The sequence below is a fragment of the Vespula pensylvanica genome, chromosome 1 (assembly GCF_014466175.1).
Source record: "Vespula pensylvanica isolate Volc-1 chromosome 1, ASM1446617v1, whole genome shotgun sequence".
Lineage (NCBI taxonomy): Eukaryota > Metazoa > Arthropoda > Insecta > Hymenoptera > Vespidae > Vespula > Vespula pensylvanica.
In genome coordinates, this window is record NC_057685.1 from 13,062,847 (window position 1) to 13,081,777 (window position 18,931).

General features: G+C 28.5%; 3 protein-coding genes across 4 annotated transcripts; 2 read left to right on the forward strand and 1 right to left on the reverse strand.

The window, feature by feature from the left end:
• The first annotated feature begins 1,461 nt into the window (after positions 1 to 1,461).
• Positions 1,462 to 5,328, forward strand: LOC122630284 (transient receptor potential cation channel protein painless-like). The gene is made up of 3 exons (XM_043814641.1): positions 1,462 to 1,808; positions 2,384 to 3,498; positions 3,582 to 5,328. The coding sequence occupies exons 2-3, from the start codon at positions 2,412 to 2,414 to the stop codon at positions 5,198 to 5,200; spliced, it is 2,706 nt and encodes a 901-aa protein (XP_043670576.1). The 5' UTR covers positions 1,462 to 1,808; positions 2,384 to 2,411; the 3' UTR covers positions 5,201 to 5,328.
• Positions 5,329 to 5,364: 36 nt separating this feature from the next.
• Positions 5,365 to 11,609, reverse strand: LOC122630291 (gamma-tubulin complex component 2-like). Of its 2 annotated transcripts, XM_043814651.1 has the most exons (17): positions 11,264 to 11,609; positions 10,961 to 11,128; positions 10,741 to 10,879; positions 10,460 to 10,628; positions 10,233 to 10,376; positions 10,013 to 10,167; positions 9,814 to 9,942; positions 9,540 to 9,716; positions 9,290 to 9,464; positions 9,025 to 9,218; positions 8,716 to 8,926; positions 8,469 to 8,637; positions 8,207 to 8,381; positions 8,001 to 8,144; positions 7,500 to 7,577; positions 5,768 to 5,928; positions 5,365 to 5,641 (listed from the first exon to the last, which is right to left on the reverse strand). In XM_043814651.1, exons 1-17 carry the CDS (start codon positions 11,314 to 11,316, stop codon positions 5,557 to 5,559), a joined length of 2,526 nt encoding a protein of 841 aa, XP_043670586.1. In that variant the 5' UTR covers positions 11,317 to 11,609; the 3' UTR covers positions 5,365 to 5,556. The 2 variants fall into 2 exon arrangements, with proteins under 2 accessions (XP_043670586.1, XP_043670595.1); XM_043814660.1 differs by lacking the exon at positions 7,500 to 7,577 and having other exon boundaries at positions 11,264 to 11,604.
• An 800-nt stretch (positions 11,610 to 12,409) lies between these two features.
• Positions 12,410 to 16,191, forward strand: LOC122630353 (cationic amino acid transporter 4). The gene is made up of 9 exons (XM_043814767.1): positions 12,410 to 12,798; positions 13,090 to 13,240; positions 13,553 to 13,801; positions 13,881 to 14,216; positions 14,367 to 14,613; positions 14,816 to 15,215; positions 15,326 to 15,551; positions 15,629 to 15,790; positions 15,875 to 16,191. The coding sequence occupies exons 2-9, from the start codon at positions 13,099 to 13,101 to the stop codon at positions 16,048 to 16,050; spliced, it is 1,938 nt and encodes a 645-aa protein (XP_043670702.1). The 5' UTR covers positions 12,410 to 12,798; positions 13,090 to 13,098; the 3' UTR covers positions 16,051 to 16,191.
• Positions 16,192 to 18,931: the final 2,740 nt, after the last annotated feature.

An 18,931-nucleotide genomic window follows, 5' to 3' on the forward strand; every position in this document is an offset into this window, starting at 1 on the left:
CAGCACCGTTTTCTTAACGAGGATACCACTACTACTCCTGAGATGCGTCAAGCTACGACTGAAGCGCAAAAGTCCTTAACACGTGTAGACGTATCTTGGTATTGCTCGTTTCGTTTCCCTGAGCGCTTCCCCTACTCTAAGATGATCGCAACTTCTGAACGCAGGCGCCCTTCTCGATCTCGCGTTCTCTTTTACTATCTTTCTTTGACCTTCTATTTTTTTTTTTTTTAATATTTATAATCTCATACTTTATCGCTAAATAAAATATCAATATAAATACTACTGCGAAAAGTAATATTGATTTCTTATTAATTAATAGCAACACAATTATGATAAATGATTTATCATATAATTTTAAATAACCGATCATCAATGATTTCATAATTATTTCTTATATATATATTTGATAAGTTTAAATATTGATTCGTCCATTGTGTTACCTAGGAACCAATTTAAAAAGTTATCAATTACGTTGATGTTCGAACATTTCAACAACTTGTTATCAGAGATATCCAAATTTTTATATCCTCTTATTCTTAAAATATTGTTAAATGTTAAGATCTTTTTTAAATCACTATACAAAGTGAGAATTACATTCTTTTTGCTACTTCGTCATCGGATGGCGTGAGTTCCTAATTTTAGCTGATTTTTGTCCTGAGTACAGGACAAGGCAAGGCCAAAAATGTCGAGGATCAGAAGTATTGGGGTGCGTAGGTTGCGAAACGTAGTACATCCAATAAAGGAGTCAAGGAGACATCTGTGTATATGTCGGTATCGTAATCAGTCAAACATGACATTTATAAAATACGATAACTGAATATTTTTTTTTTCTAAATCGATACCATAAAGGATTTATTTGTAATTACGATGATCCTTCATGGAACAGAAAAACGTCCTTGTAGAAAAATAAAATCAGAAAATGCGATCAATATTTATATAACTTGATCATGATTCATCGTCTTAAACGATTTCTGATTATAAAATCTTTGCTGTAGGTGTATCTTATTCAGCATAAACGAATCTAAACGTTCGGACGTTATATTCCTAATTATTCTATTTCTTCCTAATATTAACAACAAATTATTAGATTAACTTTATCATTCAATGACGTTAGCATAAGGTGAATCATATGATCATTGAAATAATAAGCTGACTATTATGTCAATTTCTACTATACATGTACTGAATAATAAATGCATTGGAACAATGACTTCTTGCAGATCGAGTAAATCATTAAATATAAATGTTGAATAGTTAATCAATCGTCAATATCGCATTCGATTACTGTAATGTAAGTGATATGTTTAAGGTGCGAATATACACTCTTATTACAGATACCTACTACATACATGCGTTCATGGTAACGTCAAAAGAACTACTGTTCGACCAGTATCTGACACTTAAGCATGGTGTGTGCGTTTCCCCTCTCTTTTTACGCTGACATCACGACAGAAGAGAACCGGTCAGTAGTGTCTGTTTCGTGATGTCAGTCTGCTCGAGGTGGTACTAACCATACAAAGAATTTTTACTTGTCGGTATGAATTTTATACGCATATATTACATTTGTTGTAATTGGACGGATTTATCAACAATTATTGTATACGTACACACGGCAGTTCATATAGTGTTACTATTCTAACACGTATATTCCTTAACTAGAATTTTTTAAATGTTATAGAAAAGTGAATTACAGTGTTTCCTTTTTTGAATATATACTTCTTTCATACAAGATCGAAGATCGGGAAAAAATCAAAATATTAATACGATTAGTAATCAAATTATTTGCTGATAATTACCGATATAAAAAGGTTTGTTTAATGTAATACGAAATAATAATAATGATGATAATAATAATAATAATAATAATAATAATAATAATAATAATAATAATAATATACAATGATAAAATAAAAGATAATTTAGTCAAAGTTTTATTGAAAATATACCTTTGCTTATATTTTAACATTTTATAGTCACGTTCAAAATCCAAGCTAACGACAGGAAATACTCATTAGAATGACATGACCATCACCACTATAGAATCGTGATGAACGTTATTGTTCGAAATGATATTTTTAAAGATAAATTCTTTTTTTTAAATAATATTAAATGTCTAGGGAGCGCACATAAGATCTCGATATAGTTATCATAACGATAAGTTTACCTTCTTACATGTTTGTTTGAAAATAAGTTTACTTAACACTTTAATTGTATTGAAGTGACATCATTGCCAGGGCCGTACTACTCACCGAGGCCGATATCATTCACGCTTAATATAAAGCATTACATATATGAAAAAGATGATTTAAAATAATTTTTTTGTTATACATTAAATAATAATTAAAATAATACTTTCGTTTACATCTTAAATTTATATTTACAGAAATTGTTTCGAAGTCTTTTATCGTAAAATGGATTTAGAAGAAGAAGCATTACAGATGCATTTATTACGTGAATACAGTCAACCTGTTGCAGGAATACAAATACTGTACAAACTTTTAATGGAAAGTTTACGAGTAAACGATTTAAGGAGCTTTAAAAATCTTCTTGGGCAAACTTCGAAAAAGCAACAATCAATCGTCAACGTGAATTATGTTTATCCAAATCGTTCAGAAGAAACTTTATTAGATGTTGCATGTAAAAGTGGGCGAACAGAATTCGTTGAATTATTATTAGAAAACGGTGCAAATCCAAATAGAGTCAACGAGGCTCATAATCGTTCCCCTATTCATTTCGCCGTTGAAAATGGACACGTAACTACGTTGAAAGTACTATTAAGTAACCGTATGATCAATCCAAATATAGAAGCTGCTCAACAAACGGCACTTCATATAGCTGTTAAAAAAAATCATTTAGAATGTGCCGAATTACTTCTTGAGCATGGTGCAAGTCCGAACATCCCTAATAACAAAGGTCTTACAGCCCTTCATTTGGCTGCTATGAAAGGTCAAATGGATATGGTCAATATTATACAACAAAAGAGCAAACAATCTCTTGATTTGGATAGTTATAAAGATTACAATGGTCAAACGACTCGTGAAGTTTTGAAGAAAAAATTACCTAACGTGATATTGCCACCGGCAAGAACAAGAGATCTTTCGGTTCACAATCTTCGATATTTTCTCAATGCAAATGATGAAATCAATTTCTTAAGATGTTTAGAAAAATTTAATAACGATTCTTTAATTAATGATATCAATGATCTATTAGAAATGGCAGTCGAACATAATTTTTATAAAATCGTTAAAGAATTACTTGATAGAACGCATGGAAATACACGTGACTTATCGAAAGCAGCTATTATAGCCGTACAACAAGCTAATTGCGATATTCTACGTGAATTACTAAAACACGATAGTGAACTTGCTAATGAACTTATTATCGATGCTTGCTTAGAACTTGGAATGCCTGAGAAACAGCGATCGGACGTGACTGACCGTCTAAAATGTTTGAAATTGATTCTTGATCAAGATAACGTTGATGTCCGTTGTACGGACAGTAAGTATCATTGAAATTACGTAAATGTTTTTGAAGATCAAATGATATTGGTATTCTATATAATAGATATTCTTATTGTTTAGACAAAGGAAATACACCGTTGCATTATGCAGCAAGAGCAGGTTCTCGCGAAGCAGTGAGTTTGTTATTAGAAAAGGGAAGTTACATAGGACATATGAATAAATTCAACGTACCACCGATCGCTGACATCCCGTTAAACACTTTGGTCGAATATTTTGACGATTGCCTTCAAACAAGAAAGGAACGTACGAACGAGTATACTATCGAATTTAATTATCGATGTTTAATGCCGCACGATACATCTCATATGCGAGATCGAAATGCGAAAAATTCTTACGTTTCTCCAAAATATTGCGAGATGGACACGCTTCGATATATGTCTGAAAATAGTGCGTTAAAATACCTTCTAAAACACCCACTTTTATCCTCGTTTTTGCATCTTAAATGGTATAGGATACGGCATCTCTTTTATCTTAATTTTGCCTTTTACGTAATATTTTACATATTACTCAATACATACATTTTACGTATGACTTATGGTATAACATCTAATCAGACCGACACAAAAGTAAATGAAAGCAATGACAAAGAGTTGAAATATATCGCGTACCCTGGATGGCAGAGAAATGATCTATTATGGGTCATGACATTCGTGGCTTTATTTTTTCTTGCCATCAGAGAGATCATACAATTAGTTTCTTCGCCTTGCTACTATATATCTAGTTTAGAAAATTGGTTAGAAATGATCTTGATCATCTTAGGTTCGTGTTTATTGAATGGCGCTGGTCCGGAAGTCGGAGCAGTGGCTATATTAGTATCAGCGTGGGAAGTTGTTATTCTAATCGGACAATATCCAAGAATGTCCACAGGTATTCAAATGTTCAAGACAGTATCATGGAACTTCATGCGTTTTCTATTTCTTTATGCTTTTCTTATCTTAGCCTTTGCACTTGCATTCTTTACTCTCTTTAAGGACGGTGGTGATGAGAACTTTCCCGATCCAGGACACTCACTTTTTAAAACCATAATTATGCTTACCGGAGAGTTCGATGCCAATGATATACCCTTCATGTCGCATCCAGTACTCAGTCGTTTTGTTTTCGTATTATTTGTATTCTTAATTGCCATCGTATTGTTTAATCTGCTAAATGGTTTAGCAGTCAGCGATACAGCCGATATTCTTGGAAAAGCCGAACTTATCGGCTTGATTTCCAGAATACGTCTCATTTCTTATATCGAAAATGTTACTACAGGCACACCTTTTTTATGTAAATCAAGATTTTTATCTGGTATAAGTTCATATGCGTGTAATCCATTAGGTTTCCTCGTAAAAAGAATTTTTTTGTTTCCTAATTATTTAAAGGATGGAAAACTTGTTGTTAAATCTCATGATAATTTTGAAGTTTGTTGTCCCGGTAATTGTTATGGAAAATGTTTATCCCCTAATGTTTCTAATATGGATTCACCTATTTTAAGGATAGATTCGTATGTCGTTAAAAAAGCTAAAGAGATTTTATTGCGTAAGAAACAGATATCGGAAAATGAAAAAGTATTTGCTGTGTTAGAACAAATGGCAGAAAAATTGGCTACAATCGAATCAACCTTAAATACAGTTAAATGTGCAATCGATAATAATAATCTTAATATGGAAATACAAGATCCAGTTCAAGAGTCTATGTAATATTAAAATTTGATTGTTGATACGAATGTAAATTATAACACAGTTAAATTATATTTCTTTATAATATTTTTAGAAATGTGCCATTTAAATATTGATGACATCGCCGTTAACAATGAAATATATATATATATATACTTCATTATTAACGAACTCTATTCTGTAAATTAAAAATAAAAACAAAATATTTTTATTAGACATATATACAGTACGATTTGTTCATCATACAAATATGTATTAGAAAAGTATATTTTTTTGACATTTTGATCTATCTACTTCATTTTATAAAATCTTAATTATTTCTTGTAAATTAATATTGAATACCTTCTCAAATAATTTTCGTAATAATAACGATCTGTCTATCCAGAAACATCTTGTTGCGTGACAGTTTTTTCTTTTTCTCGTTGGACCAAAATTTTGGTATAAAACAAATTGAAATCCAGCCTAAATATAAAATCAATTATAATATGAAATATTTAAAAAACGATTTCGATAGAGTAATATATACAAATAAAAAATTTTCATTAATTTCTAAAAAAAAAAAAAAAAAAAAAATAAAAAAAAACTCACCGGCAAAGAACATTAAGTAGTTTTTCGTTATTATTATCGCAACCTAAATCACAAATTCTATCTAATAAACGCATTAATGCTTCTGTAAATTTGTTATCCAACGAAAGAATAGTTTCTTCAAAGCTTGGTGTACAATTTTTTGAGATTGAACCACCTTCCACCTAAGTAATAAATCATAGAGATATTATTTTAATATTATTTTACATAATATATTTATTACGTAATATTATAAGCATTTATCTGCATTATAGAACAAAAATATTAGAAAATGAATTAATATATGTTTAGTTCATATGTTAAAAATTATAGAAAAAAATATAAGCATATTTTAAATCAGAATCTCTCTGTAACATTATTTTAAATATTTAATATTATAAATTAAATAATAAAATTATTATATTACCACATAAAATAATAATACCATCAAGCAAAATAATGCACAATAAATCATAAATTCAAATTTAAATTTTCAATTCGTGTTCTTTTTTCATATACCTAAATTTAATAAATACGAAAATATATCAAATATTATTTCCATAGTAATACATGCTCGTTTTCATATAAAATTCATTTACAACTCAAATATTAATAGCAAATTGTATATTACGGCAAAGATATTTATCTTTTAAATTATCATAACAGGATATAAATAAAATAAAATATAAATCATGAAACAAATGAATATACTTATGTGGGTGTAGATCAAAATCTTGCAAGTCCACTGTAATTTTGCTCTACATTTAAATAAAATATTCAATTTTTTGTGATAAAAACATCAAATAGGAAATTACATTTTCATTTTTAACACATTTAATACTATATTTGGAGATGATTAAAAAATAATAATGTATAATCATATTTCTCAATACAATTAAAAAGCTATAAAAAATTTATTAAATGAGAAGTATTAAATGTGTTAAAAAAAAAATTATAAGTATATACATTATTATTCTATACACAATTAATGGCCAACTACAATAATTATCAAGGTAATTGTAATGTTTTTGTTCATCTAATAATTTTAGTGTGTGCATATTATGTAATGCAGTGGTGTTAAGCTTACTGATTTTATAAGTACGAAGAAATTGTGAAAAGTTATATGATAATAAATATATATTTCACAGAATGTATATTATATATTAAATTGTATAGAGTGAAAAATTTATAGAAAAATATTTAAAAAGTGAATCAAATGTATTCATATGAACAATAAAATCTAAACACTTAATGTTTTTGTATTAAGTATAATTTATAAAGCCAAAGTAATGTTTTTAATACATTACTATAGTAATTTTTCAATTTCATTTTCAAATTATATATTCGATATTAAAACAATTGTAAACATAACTTCTTCAGGCATAAATGTTAAAAATATGAGAAAAACTGAATACATTTTTTTTTATATTGAAAAATTAATGATAAAAATATAGTGGCATGACGAATATATTAAAAGATTTAAAAGAATAAAGATAAATGAAAATTTTTTCACTATCAAAAAATAAAGAAAAATCTTTTTATAATCAATATTTTAACTACCTACATTCATGAAACATAATATCATGCAGGTTTGAAAATTAATAAAAGTGCTAAATTTTTTTATTTTTTGCAGATGAGTGAAATGATTAACAAAAAATATACTAAAATAATATACTCATTTGCTGGAAACAAGCTTCATGATTCTACACTAAAAAATGCATATTGATAAAGCAAACTTATAATTTTAACAATATACCTCAGATTCATAGACATCATCTTGATTGGTACCAATCATGGAAGTCAATTCAGCATCTATGTAGTAACGGCTCATACGCTTAACATTAGCAAAATATGAAAATTTAACTTATTACAATCATTATCTTTAATCAAACCTTTTGATAGATCATTAAATGATATTTGTAATAATTGTCACCTTATTTAACTATGCTATGCCATGTAAAATTACTGTGGCTTTACAAACAATACCAAGTTATCACAAGTATTTTATTTCGTTTAAAATAAAAATATTTGCCATAATAATGACAATATTATTGAATCATGTTAATAAATGAGCTATAAATATCTTTTTTCATATTCTGTGTATTTTTGCATATTGCAAAAGGATAGCTGTTTTATAAGCGTGATCAATCAAATAATAAAACAACAAACTATGTGTGAGTTTGTATAACATCATTAAAAGCATATATATTATAAGTGAATACAGCCATACAAACTACATAATATGTTATGAACTTACCTGCATGAAGTTGCAAAATTCGATGCAAGTTGCACAAATTCCAGTAATACAGCCAAGAAGATCAGGATCTGTTAGCATACATTCTTTTAAATAACTATCTTGTAAATCTTGATGGACACTAAGAACTTCATCGACATTACAAACCTAACAAGAAGAATAAGAGCAAAGAATATAATTGGAAAAATATTTTAAAAATTAAAACTTACTTTACTCATTTTATTTATGAATGTTAACCAATTTGGTTCTATAACTTCAACCATCATATAATATTCCAAATGTTGAATACAATCTAGCATCCGTTGTCTTAGTGAAAATGACTGTCTATATGCCATAGCTACTTCATGTGTGAAGGTTTTTGCTATTTTATTACTGATCCATACTCTATAATTTTTTGTAATTATTTAAACAGGTATAATTTAATATTTAACAAAAGTATGAGTTTATATTTAATAAATAAAATTTTCTTACCTACATAGGATTCTTTCAATATATTTGCAATGTAACAAATGTCTAAATAACATTTGATAGCATGCAATTGCTTTTCTGTTAATAATTAAAGAAACAGGCCACTTGACTTCATAATTGAATACAAATGCCTCCAATCCAGTTAATGATTTATCTGCTTGAAAGCAATATTCTAAAAGACAAATAATCTTTATTGTTATTATTTATTGTGATTAGTGATTCTAGTGATAAATATGAAAATATAAATTACCTCTTTCTTCTCGCGTCTGTATAGAAAGTATTCTAAACATTTGAAACTGTAGATCATAAGGAAGAAGTTCTGGCTTTAGATCATCTTTGTATGGATCTAAATCAGCAGTAGACATACGTAAAGCAACTTCAAGGAGAGATGCTATACGATGTAGAACAATATCGTACATGTTCTTGTTCAATTCAGCCTCACACAAATTCATAAATTGGACCTTAAATTTAGTCACACGTATATAAAGTGTAAAATAATATTAATAAACAATATATAGAATATGAATTTATAACTTTCATTAATTAATATACAAATTACCACAAAATCTCCTTGAGCTAAAAGAAAATAACTTTTTACGCTACGTAATCTACCCATTAAATCATTTTCTTCCATCAAGACTTCTAATAAAGTCTTTGCTGCTTCTGAATATGCTCTATCTATTGCAGCAATATACTGTTGTCCTTTATGCTGATAAGTAAAAGGCTCTTGCTTACCCCATTTTATTGTTTTTCCTGTATATGTTTAAAAAATTCAATAAAAAGTAATACCAATATACAATTAAAAAGACCATTTGAAAACGTACCACATTGTCTGATTACATTAAAATATTTTCCAGTTCTAAGAATTGTTTGAGCATGATCACTTAAGAATATTGGGATTCTTTCTGATCTCATTGTATATCTCTTCTCCCAATAATCTGCAGAATAATCTACAGGAAGTTCTTCTCGTTGAATAAGCTCATTATCTTCTACAAGAAACTGTCGTATATGTACATTACAAAAAAGCAATAAATACTGTAGAACAGTTATAAATAATATCCATACAATACGTACTTCTTCATACGGATCACGAATTACACCTTTATAAACCCATTTTTCTAAAATTTGCATATAAGGAACACTAGCTGCATGAATTAAAAATAAACATAATTCTTTGGACTTTGGTTCACCACTGATATTATTTGCTTGTTCATGAAGAAGACTTAATACTTTTCCGCCTCGAGCATTTGCCTAAAAACAAAAAAAATTAATATCAGCTAGAATAAAAATAATGTTTACTAAATTAAAATAATAGTAATTGAATTAAAGTTGGCACATTTTCATTAACCTTGCATATTGTAGATGTAATTTGTGACAGTATAAACATAGTGGACATAGTAGATTGAATATAAAACCATAATTTCTGCAAATTGAGTTTGTTACGAACATGTTCCATTTCCAATTGTACAATAAATAACTGAAATTAGAATATTACAATTAAATATCTAATATTTATATGTGATTATTATAGTATATCTATTATTTACCAAATAATCTTTTAATAAACATCTTATAGCTCCTCTTAAAGCATGATTCACTTGCCCATCTTCTGATGAAACTTTTTCTTCAACGAATCTAATTGTCATTGAGTAATAAGATGCCAAGGGAAGTATTTGTTGAACCAACTGTTTAAATGATATTCCTAAATCAAACTTGAATTAATATTTTTGTTAAAATTATTACAAAAAATAATACATTGAGCCTTACCAACATCAGATGATATGTTGAATGTTCTAACACCATAAGGATTTGTTAAAGGTTCAGAAACAATGTAGGTTCCATCTATACCTTTCAAACAATATAAGATATCCCAAAGGAGTATAGACTCTTGAGATACAATTGGTACGACTTCTGCAAAATATTACTGATCCTTTGAAAATATATGTACTTTTTAAGTGATATAATAGAATTATTAGCAGTATAAATTTACAAACTTTGACATGGTCCTGTATTTCCTTCGATATGAAAGTCCCAAGACATACGAGGCCTTTCTGTTATCCAATTATGTTTCAAAGCAGCATCACTTTTTTTAACGATTGAAACAACTTGCTTATTTAATTTTCTTTCTCCTTCTACAGCAGCCTTTATTACATTTTTACAAATCTGTAATATAGAAAGTATTATTTGTGCTAAAATATGTCAAGGAACAAAAAACTTCATACAAATAAAAAAATAAATTTATACATATATATATATATATATATACACAACGAACCTGCGGTAAGTCTTCTTTTGTAATAGGAGAAGTTTTAGGTGCTGATAATACAGTTGCATGTTTTGCCAAACAAGTTCTTAATTCTTTATCTTCAGATATATATTCCAAAAGTTGCATAAACGGACCTAATAAATCTACCCTATAATATATAATGCTTTATATTGTTTTCAATATTATCAACTTATAAGAAATATATCATTAGATATGTAAAATTACGAACTTTTTAGATTTAAGTTCTTCATATTTTTGTAAGAACAATTCTGGAAATGGTGAAGCCTTAGTTAAACGACGAACACAACTTTGAGAGGCAATAACATTTAAGGCTCCTGTGGTTACAGTACTTTCTTTTTGTAATCTTTCTACAAACTTTTCTGGCGCAGCTGTGGATCTAATAAACAATAAAATATGAAAGTATTATACAATATCTTTTTTATTATCACTATATGATAATTTTATTATCACTTTATAATGAAAATAAATATAATTTTTACAAATTGTATAAATAGAAGAAGTTTCTTCTCACCCTAATAAACCAATTAATTCCACTATTAGATGATGTACTTTAAACTCACTCATTGCTACAGATTAAAAATTGATTTTAAAGTATTATTGTACGTTTCTTAGAAAATTATAATAATTATTTCTACGTGCATATAAAGAATTTAAAATCGATCTTTACAAAAGATGTCATTTTAAATATCCGCTGTTTGTTTGTATCAACCTAAAAATGCATACACTTACTATACATTACGAACATTGCACATCAACGAACAACGCCATCTAGTAAAAATAATAGTAAGATTAAAATAGTTTTTCCGCCATGTTGATAAGCTAATTTTTTATAACTAAAGTTACCTTTCTAACAACAAAGTCACAACATATAATCCTAGAATTTTTAAATAAAATTATAAATATGCTAGAAGATAATAAATTAACAGGTATTTAAAAATATTTCGTTCTGAGTAAATAAAATTTGAAAAAATCGATTTGAATTTTGAAATTTGCAGATTGTCTAAACAAGTGAATATTTTTCTTATAATTGACATTGATAAAAAGTATCAAAATGTTCTTTACAATATTATTGAAAAATCAATAATTTTTTCTAAAATAATTATTTTATGTTGCATATTATGTATTTATATTTAAGAAAATTAATAATATACTTTTTCAATATGATATCGAAATAACAAAAGTTAAGTATATACTATAAAAGATCCAAGATCGATTTCAACTTTGAATCTTATTTTATTTTTTGTAAATTTTAATTAATTATTCATTTATTATATATCCAAGATAATTTTCTTATGTATTTAATTTAACTTTCAATTTTATTTTCATTTTTATTATATAAATTGCGATAAAATGATTTATCATTAAACGCAAATAATAAAAATGCTTAAATTAAAATTGGGTTGATTGATCACATTTCATTTCGATTACATCAAATATAATATCCTATATACATATATACATACATATATATATACATACATACATACATACATATATATATATATCTTAATTTAATGTTAATTACACTTAGATTTTATGTTACTTCGTATCATTAATTTTTATTATCTTATCAGCTAGAACGTTCTTGCGCGTCAAAATTGAAGAGTTCTTCGAGCTTCGTTATATAGATTATCTGCACGATACTCGTGCTAAAACCGATAATACAAAAGTACAACAATGAAAGAACTAACAATCAAGAGTCCTTCTACTGTCCATCATCATTAGCTTCTTAAAGCAACGTTTGATAATTAATTATATCATAAACGATTGTTCGATACTTCGATGTAGTTTTTGATAGCATATAAATACGTATGATGTCTAAGCGAAAGGATCTTCCCCATTCATACTTGAAGCGTAGAATGACGTAAATAGTCCTATTCCAGCTGAATCGATCGAATAAACGAGTCTGCGTATTAGCAGAGGCGCCATACGACGTCCTCATACGCTTCTTCGTCACTGACGGATTTGTTCGTCGTAGTACTGTCGCTTGTGACACTCTTAGAAATCTTTCTTTGAAATAAGAAAAATCTCTACGAGGAGAGACCAGTAAGTAAAATTATTTTCTTTTTTCTAACACATTTTCTACACCATTATAATTTTTGCTGACCTTTTATTTTTAGATCTTTGAAATCATCAATTATTTATTTTGTAATATTTGTGTTTCTCCTCGAGCGACTGATATCCATATTTTTCAATAGTAAAGTCTCTAAAGATTTATTCCTTTAAATTATAAATGCACATAAAACCTTTGCAAATTTTCACGAAGTTTTCCTAAACGATTAAATGATAAGAAAACATATGTTAAGAATAATTTCATCCACCTTACGATTTTTATAGATTTCTAACATGCCATCGGTGCGGCGGATGATCCTGGGGCACGTCATGTCCGGATTATATGCGAAACTTAATCGTACGAAGAAATTGCATGGAGATTTATTGGAAACACCGATGAAGAGATGTCTCTCTACTTTCGATATTACTTTGCTTGGTGAGTATCACGTTTCACGTAAAGAACATTTTTCTAAAAATTAATTATTTTATTGGTAATAAATAATTTATACGATATTCATTAAGTCTATTTCATGAAAAAAAAAAGAAACGAGTAATGCGATTATTTATCTATCTGATAAGTATCCATAACATTAAAGAATATATCAAACGATAAAACATAAACTTTTTTTAAGCTAATATAAATATAATAGGAATATAAATTACATCGTCACATACTCGGTAAAATTTTCTATACTTATGTAAGAAAAGGAATTAAAAAATATCATTCATATTTCTCACGTGTTATCAGGTGTCGGGCATATGGTCGGTGCTGGAATCTATGTCCTGACAGGAACGGTAGCTCACCATTTAGCTGGACCAGGTGTGATTTTCAGCTTTCTTCTAGCCGGTGTAGCTTCATTGTTAGCCGCTCTGTGTTATGCCGAATTTGGTGCGAGAGTGCCTAAAGCTGGCAGTGCTTATGTTTATACTTACGTTTCTATCGGTGAATTTTGGGCCTTCGTTATCGGTTGGAACATAATATTGGAGCATATGATTGGTACGTTTAATAATTTTATTTTGTAACTTTGTTATCATTTCAGTTCTCATAAAAAATATTATGTATCAATCGAAATCAGGTGCTGCATCCGTGGCAAGAGCTTGGAGTGGTTACGTAGATTCCTTGGCAGGAGGAGCGATCAGCAATTATACTCATCATTTAATGGGTGGTTATACAATGGGAGAACCACTTGGTACCATGCCGGATTTCTTGGCATGCGGTTTATGTCTTGTTTATGCAATGCTTCTAACATTAGGAGTGAAATGTTCGGCAGCCGTTAATTCTCTCTTGACTTTGGTCAATTTAGCTGTCATGATACTGACGATCGTTTTGGGAATTTATTACGCAGACATCTCGAATTGGAGCAACGAAAACGGTGGAATTTTTCCATATGGTTTCAGTGGAGTACTTGCCGGTGAGTCGTTGCTATTTTAAGAAAATTGAATGCAATAATGAAGTCATGACTGAAAATAATTTCTTACCAAGTTATATATTTCGAATCGAAAATCTTCTCTCTAATATTTTATTACTTTTTTATTTTTCTTATTTCGATCGGCTCGTTTAGGCGCAGCAACATGCTTTTACGCTTTCGTTGGCTTCGATTCGATCGCAACATCCGGAGAAGAGGCACTTGATCCAGGACGAAGTATTCCATTAGCAACGATTCTTTCGATGGCTATTGTCACTATTGGATATGTAATGGTCGGTGGTGTTCTTACTTTGATTGTCCCTTACTGGAACATCAACCCTACTGCAGCACTTCCCGAAGCTTTCGCATCGAGAGGTATACCATGGGCTAAATATGTGATTAGGTGAGTCAAACAAATATCAGCATCAAATAAATATTGAATTGGCCAATAAGTAATATAAAAATTCGCAATATTTTATACCAGAATAAATAACACAGTATGTTTAATATCTTTTTACTAAAAATTTCAACATTACTTATCGACTAATCCAATAATTATTAAACAAGAAATAGCAGAATCGTTTAAAAAATTGTATTCCTTACAGCATCGGTGCACTTTGCGGAATGACAACGACTCTCTTCGGTTCGCTCTTTTCCTTACCAAGAACGATGTATGCCATGGCAAACGATGGTCTCCTTTTTGGTTTTCTCGGTTATATAAGCAATCGCACTCAAGTACCAGTTCTTAATCTAATGATTAGTGGAATTTTTAGTGCGTTGATCGCTCTTCTTTTCGATTTACAACATTTGGTTGAATTTATGTCTATTGGTACTTTCTTGGCGTATACCATCGTATCGGCTAGTGTCATAGTACTCAGATATCGTCCTGAAAAAAATACACCTGCTGCTTCTATCGCTGGTACACCGAGCAGTTTAGCTTCACCACCTACAGAGGGTGCAGATTTTAATAGTGATTGCAATAGTATTGCATCGGCATCAGCCGAGGTACATACACATACATACATATATAAATACACGCGCGCGCGCGCGCACAAATACACGAGTACATAAAATATCTTTTTTTCGCTTGATTTTAAAACATGATATTTTCACAGCTTTTAGATACCAGCGAAGGTGTTGGAAAATTAAAATCACGATACAGTTGGTTAGCAAATTCTTTAGGCAATTGTGAGCCTGGAACCGTCGTGGCTTTTACCGTAACACTTTATACATTAGCCAGTGGTACCCTTTGCGGAATTTTGATGCTATTGTTCCAATCATCTTTCGAATCAGCATGGATCGATTATATAGTCTTGATGAATGTGATTCTTCTGATAATCGGTAGTGAATTATAGTCTTCTAAAATGATTGCAAAAATAGATTATGTTAAATTTATTATTTTGAGATTGTGTTTACAGGGTTGTTGGTGATCGGTGCACATCAACAAAATCCACCAAGTGGTAAATTTCAAGTACCGATGGTACCTTTGATTCCAGCTTTAAGTATTCTTTTCAATGTTGGTTTGATGTTCCACTTGTCATTATTAACATGGTTACGATTTTTCGTCTGGATGATAGTAGGTAAGGTGATAAAGTTCTTTTCGATATTTTTTATATTTTTCATATATGCATTTTTCCTATATTTTATTATTTTTATATTTCCAGGAATGCTTATTTACTTCTTGTATGGTATTCACTACAGTAAGGAAGCAGTTAGTCCAAACTCATATTCAGTTTTAATGGCTACTTCAGAAGCAGTAAGAGGTGCTAAATGGGGTGCAACGTTACGCGTTAATCAAAAAGTTGACAAAATACCTATTCTTGACGAAAACGAACATTAAGACTGTAGTATTACAAGTAAAAGATTTAAAAAGTAGATAGTAAGTATAGACGTAGTAATAACGTGGAAAAGAAAGAGAGAGAGAGAGAGAGAGAAAGAGAGAGAGAGAGAGAGAGAGAGAGAGAGAGAGAGAGAGAGAGAGCTGAAGAAAGAAAGTAATAATAATTATAAACTAATTTAGGGATGTTTGCAAGTCGTTTACAAAAAAGAAGTTATTTGATCGTAGACGTATAATCATACGAATGATTATTTTTTCATAGGAAATTGAAAACTAACGATCAAAGAACTTGACATTTTTAAATGTAAAAAAATGATAGTCTTCATGATTTGAGAAACTAGAAAAAAGATTTTCAGTATATGAATACGATGAATTTAATTTTTTTTCGATAAGAATTATGTGCTTTTTTAGAATCGACTAGTATTCGTATACAGTTGTAAATAATGATGCTTTAAGTGATGTATCTAATGAATCTGTGTTTTAAGATCTCCTCGTACCAATTCGTATAGATCAGCTTCGATGAGACTTTCAAATCTGTAAGACTGGTAATTTTTGCTAATACTTATCCTGACGAGCTTGCAGCGAATCTTTCAAGATATACAGTATATATATATATATATGTATGTATGTATATATATATATATATATATATATATATATATATATATATATATAATGCTAGAACATTTAAACGTACTGTACAATAATTAGATAAAAGATGGGGTTACGAGTGAGTATATATGTTAAAATGATTTGTCTTCTTTATATTTAGTTACGCACAAGTTTGTTGAACGGTACAAAACGTGCTTATAATATCGCTGATTTACTGTAGTTCTATTTTTAAGAAAATATATTACAAATATTATATATCTATTATATATCTACATTTATCTCTATATATATATATATATATATATATATATATATATATATATATATATAAATTATTGCAAAGTGGTTACGAGGATTATTAATAAGATTTTTGTTAAAAGTATCCTCCTTTCGATTTGTTTTATACAAAAGTGATTAAAAAAAAGTTTCGATGATACGATGATAGCTTTCAATTAGTAATATGAAAGATGATATCATGTTATCGAGTTGACGCTTAGATGCAAACGTCCCGATAACAATTTTCATTTCAATATTTTATCCATCTAAGAATATATAAGTAAATCAAGATGAAAAATCGAAGACAATGATATAACAGCGAAATGAATAATAAATATCTATCTTCGATCATATATACTTTTACGTTTGCATCCAAGGGCTGAGAAATGGTGCCTTGGGAACGAGTAGACTATTTATAAAAATAAGATTTATGTATTTAAAAAAATGACAATAGATTTCGTCCGTAATACGACGATTATTAAGATTAAGATTATAATTGGATTTAACCGAGCAATTTGCTATTTTCATGGGCGTTTAGGAAAGGGAGAGGATTAGTCAGAATGAACGAATACTCTCCGTCTCGTGGGATAATGAAAGTAATATTTTTTTGTAAATATGTCTTTTTGTAAAAAAAAAAATCTTTAGATATAATGTTACAGTACAAACTTCAATCAAAACTTAAGTTTGCTTTTTTCCTACGATTAAAGAAAAAAAAAAATTATATAAAGCACCTCCCCTTCCTACGTCAACCGATAAGAGAATAATTATATTTGTTACTTTTTTATTGTATTGAAAGTTTCTTTAAGATAATCAATAACAAATACTTTTTGTTTGTTAGGATAATTGTATTTACCGATGTTATTTATTTAATTATTTATATAATTGTGCCTATTGTAAAATTTAATTTATTATAAATTCATTAATCGTGTATATCTACCTATAGATACATATATATATGTACATATATATGTATATGTGTATATGTACATGGTTTTCTGCTTTGTAGATGTAAAACAAATCATCTATTATAACGAATATATTGAATCAACATTATATGTGCATTAATTGTTATGTGCATAATTAATTATGTACTACCATCGAAGTGTCATAGAATTATATAATATTTGTATGTTTCGCTTAGATGGTAGTATAGCAGAAATACAAACTTATCGAAATAATTAGTCGAAATTTAAATTTTAATGACATAAGATGTGACTATGTGTTTATAACGACATGTTATTATAGATTATTATAGAAAGTATACAAAAATAATGTAATCTGATTACTGTACAAATCGATATTACAATATGATGTTACATGTAAGATAACTCCAATAATATAACTCCTTATTTGCTGCTTTATGATTTTCAAATTCTTCGCGCAATATCTCTACTACATTTACAAACTAAAAATATTTCAAACAAATCTTTGCTATATATATCTTACTCTTTTTTCTCTCGTCAAATTTACTTAATATGTTATATTCAGTAAAGTTTCTACAGTTAGAAGATATAAAATATTACTCTATTTAAATCACGCTACATAAGTAAAAACGATTTAATTATTCTGGTCAAAATCAAATTATTGCAATATTATTCACGATGATAATTACCTATTATTGTTGAACATTTTGCATGGACATCTTGAACATCTTTGTTAACTGTATGTGTGCGTAACTACAAATATGTACTGACATTAAAAAATGTACTGTCACTAAAAGGATTTATTACAAATATAGGTGTAGTAGGATATTACTTATTTATAAATTATATTATTCACTTATATTAATTGAAAATGTTAATACTCTCTCTTTTAACTGAAATAACTAAAGAAACCATGTCCGTGAAATTAAACCGACTATTACTCATATTTAATATTATTGACATTCATTCACGATTTAAGTATACTATCAAAAATGTTTAGAATTTTATTGTTATTAAATCAAACATTCATGTTATAAGTAATATAAGTAGAAATTCAAACATTTAGAATAATT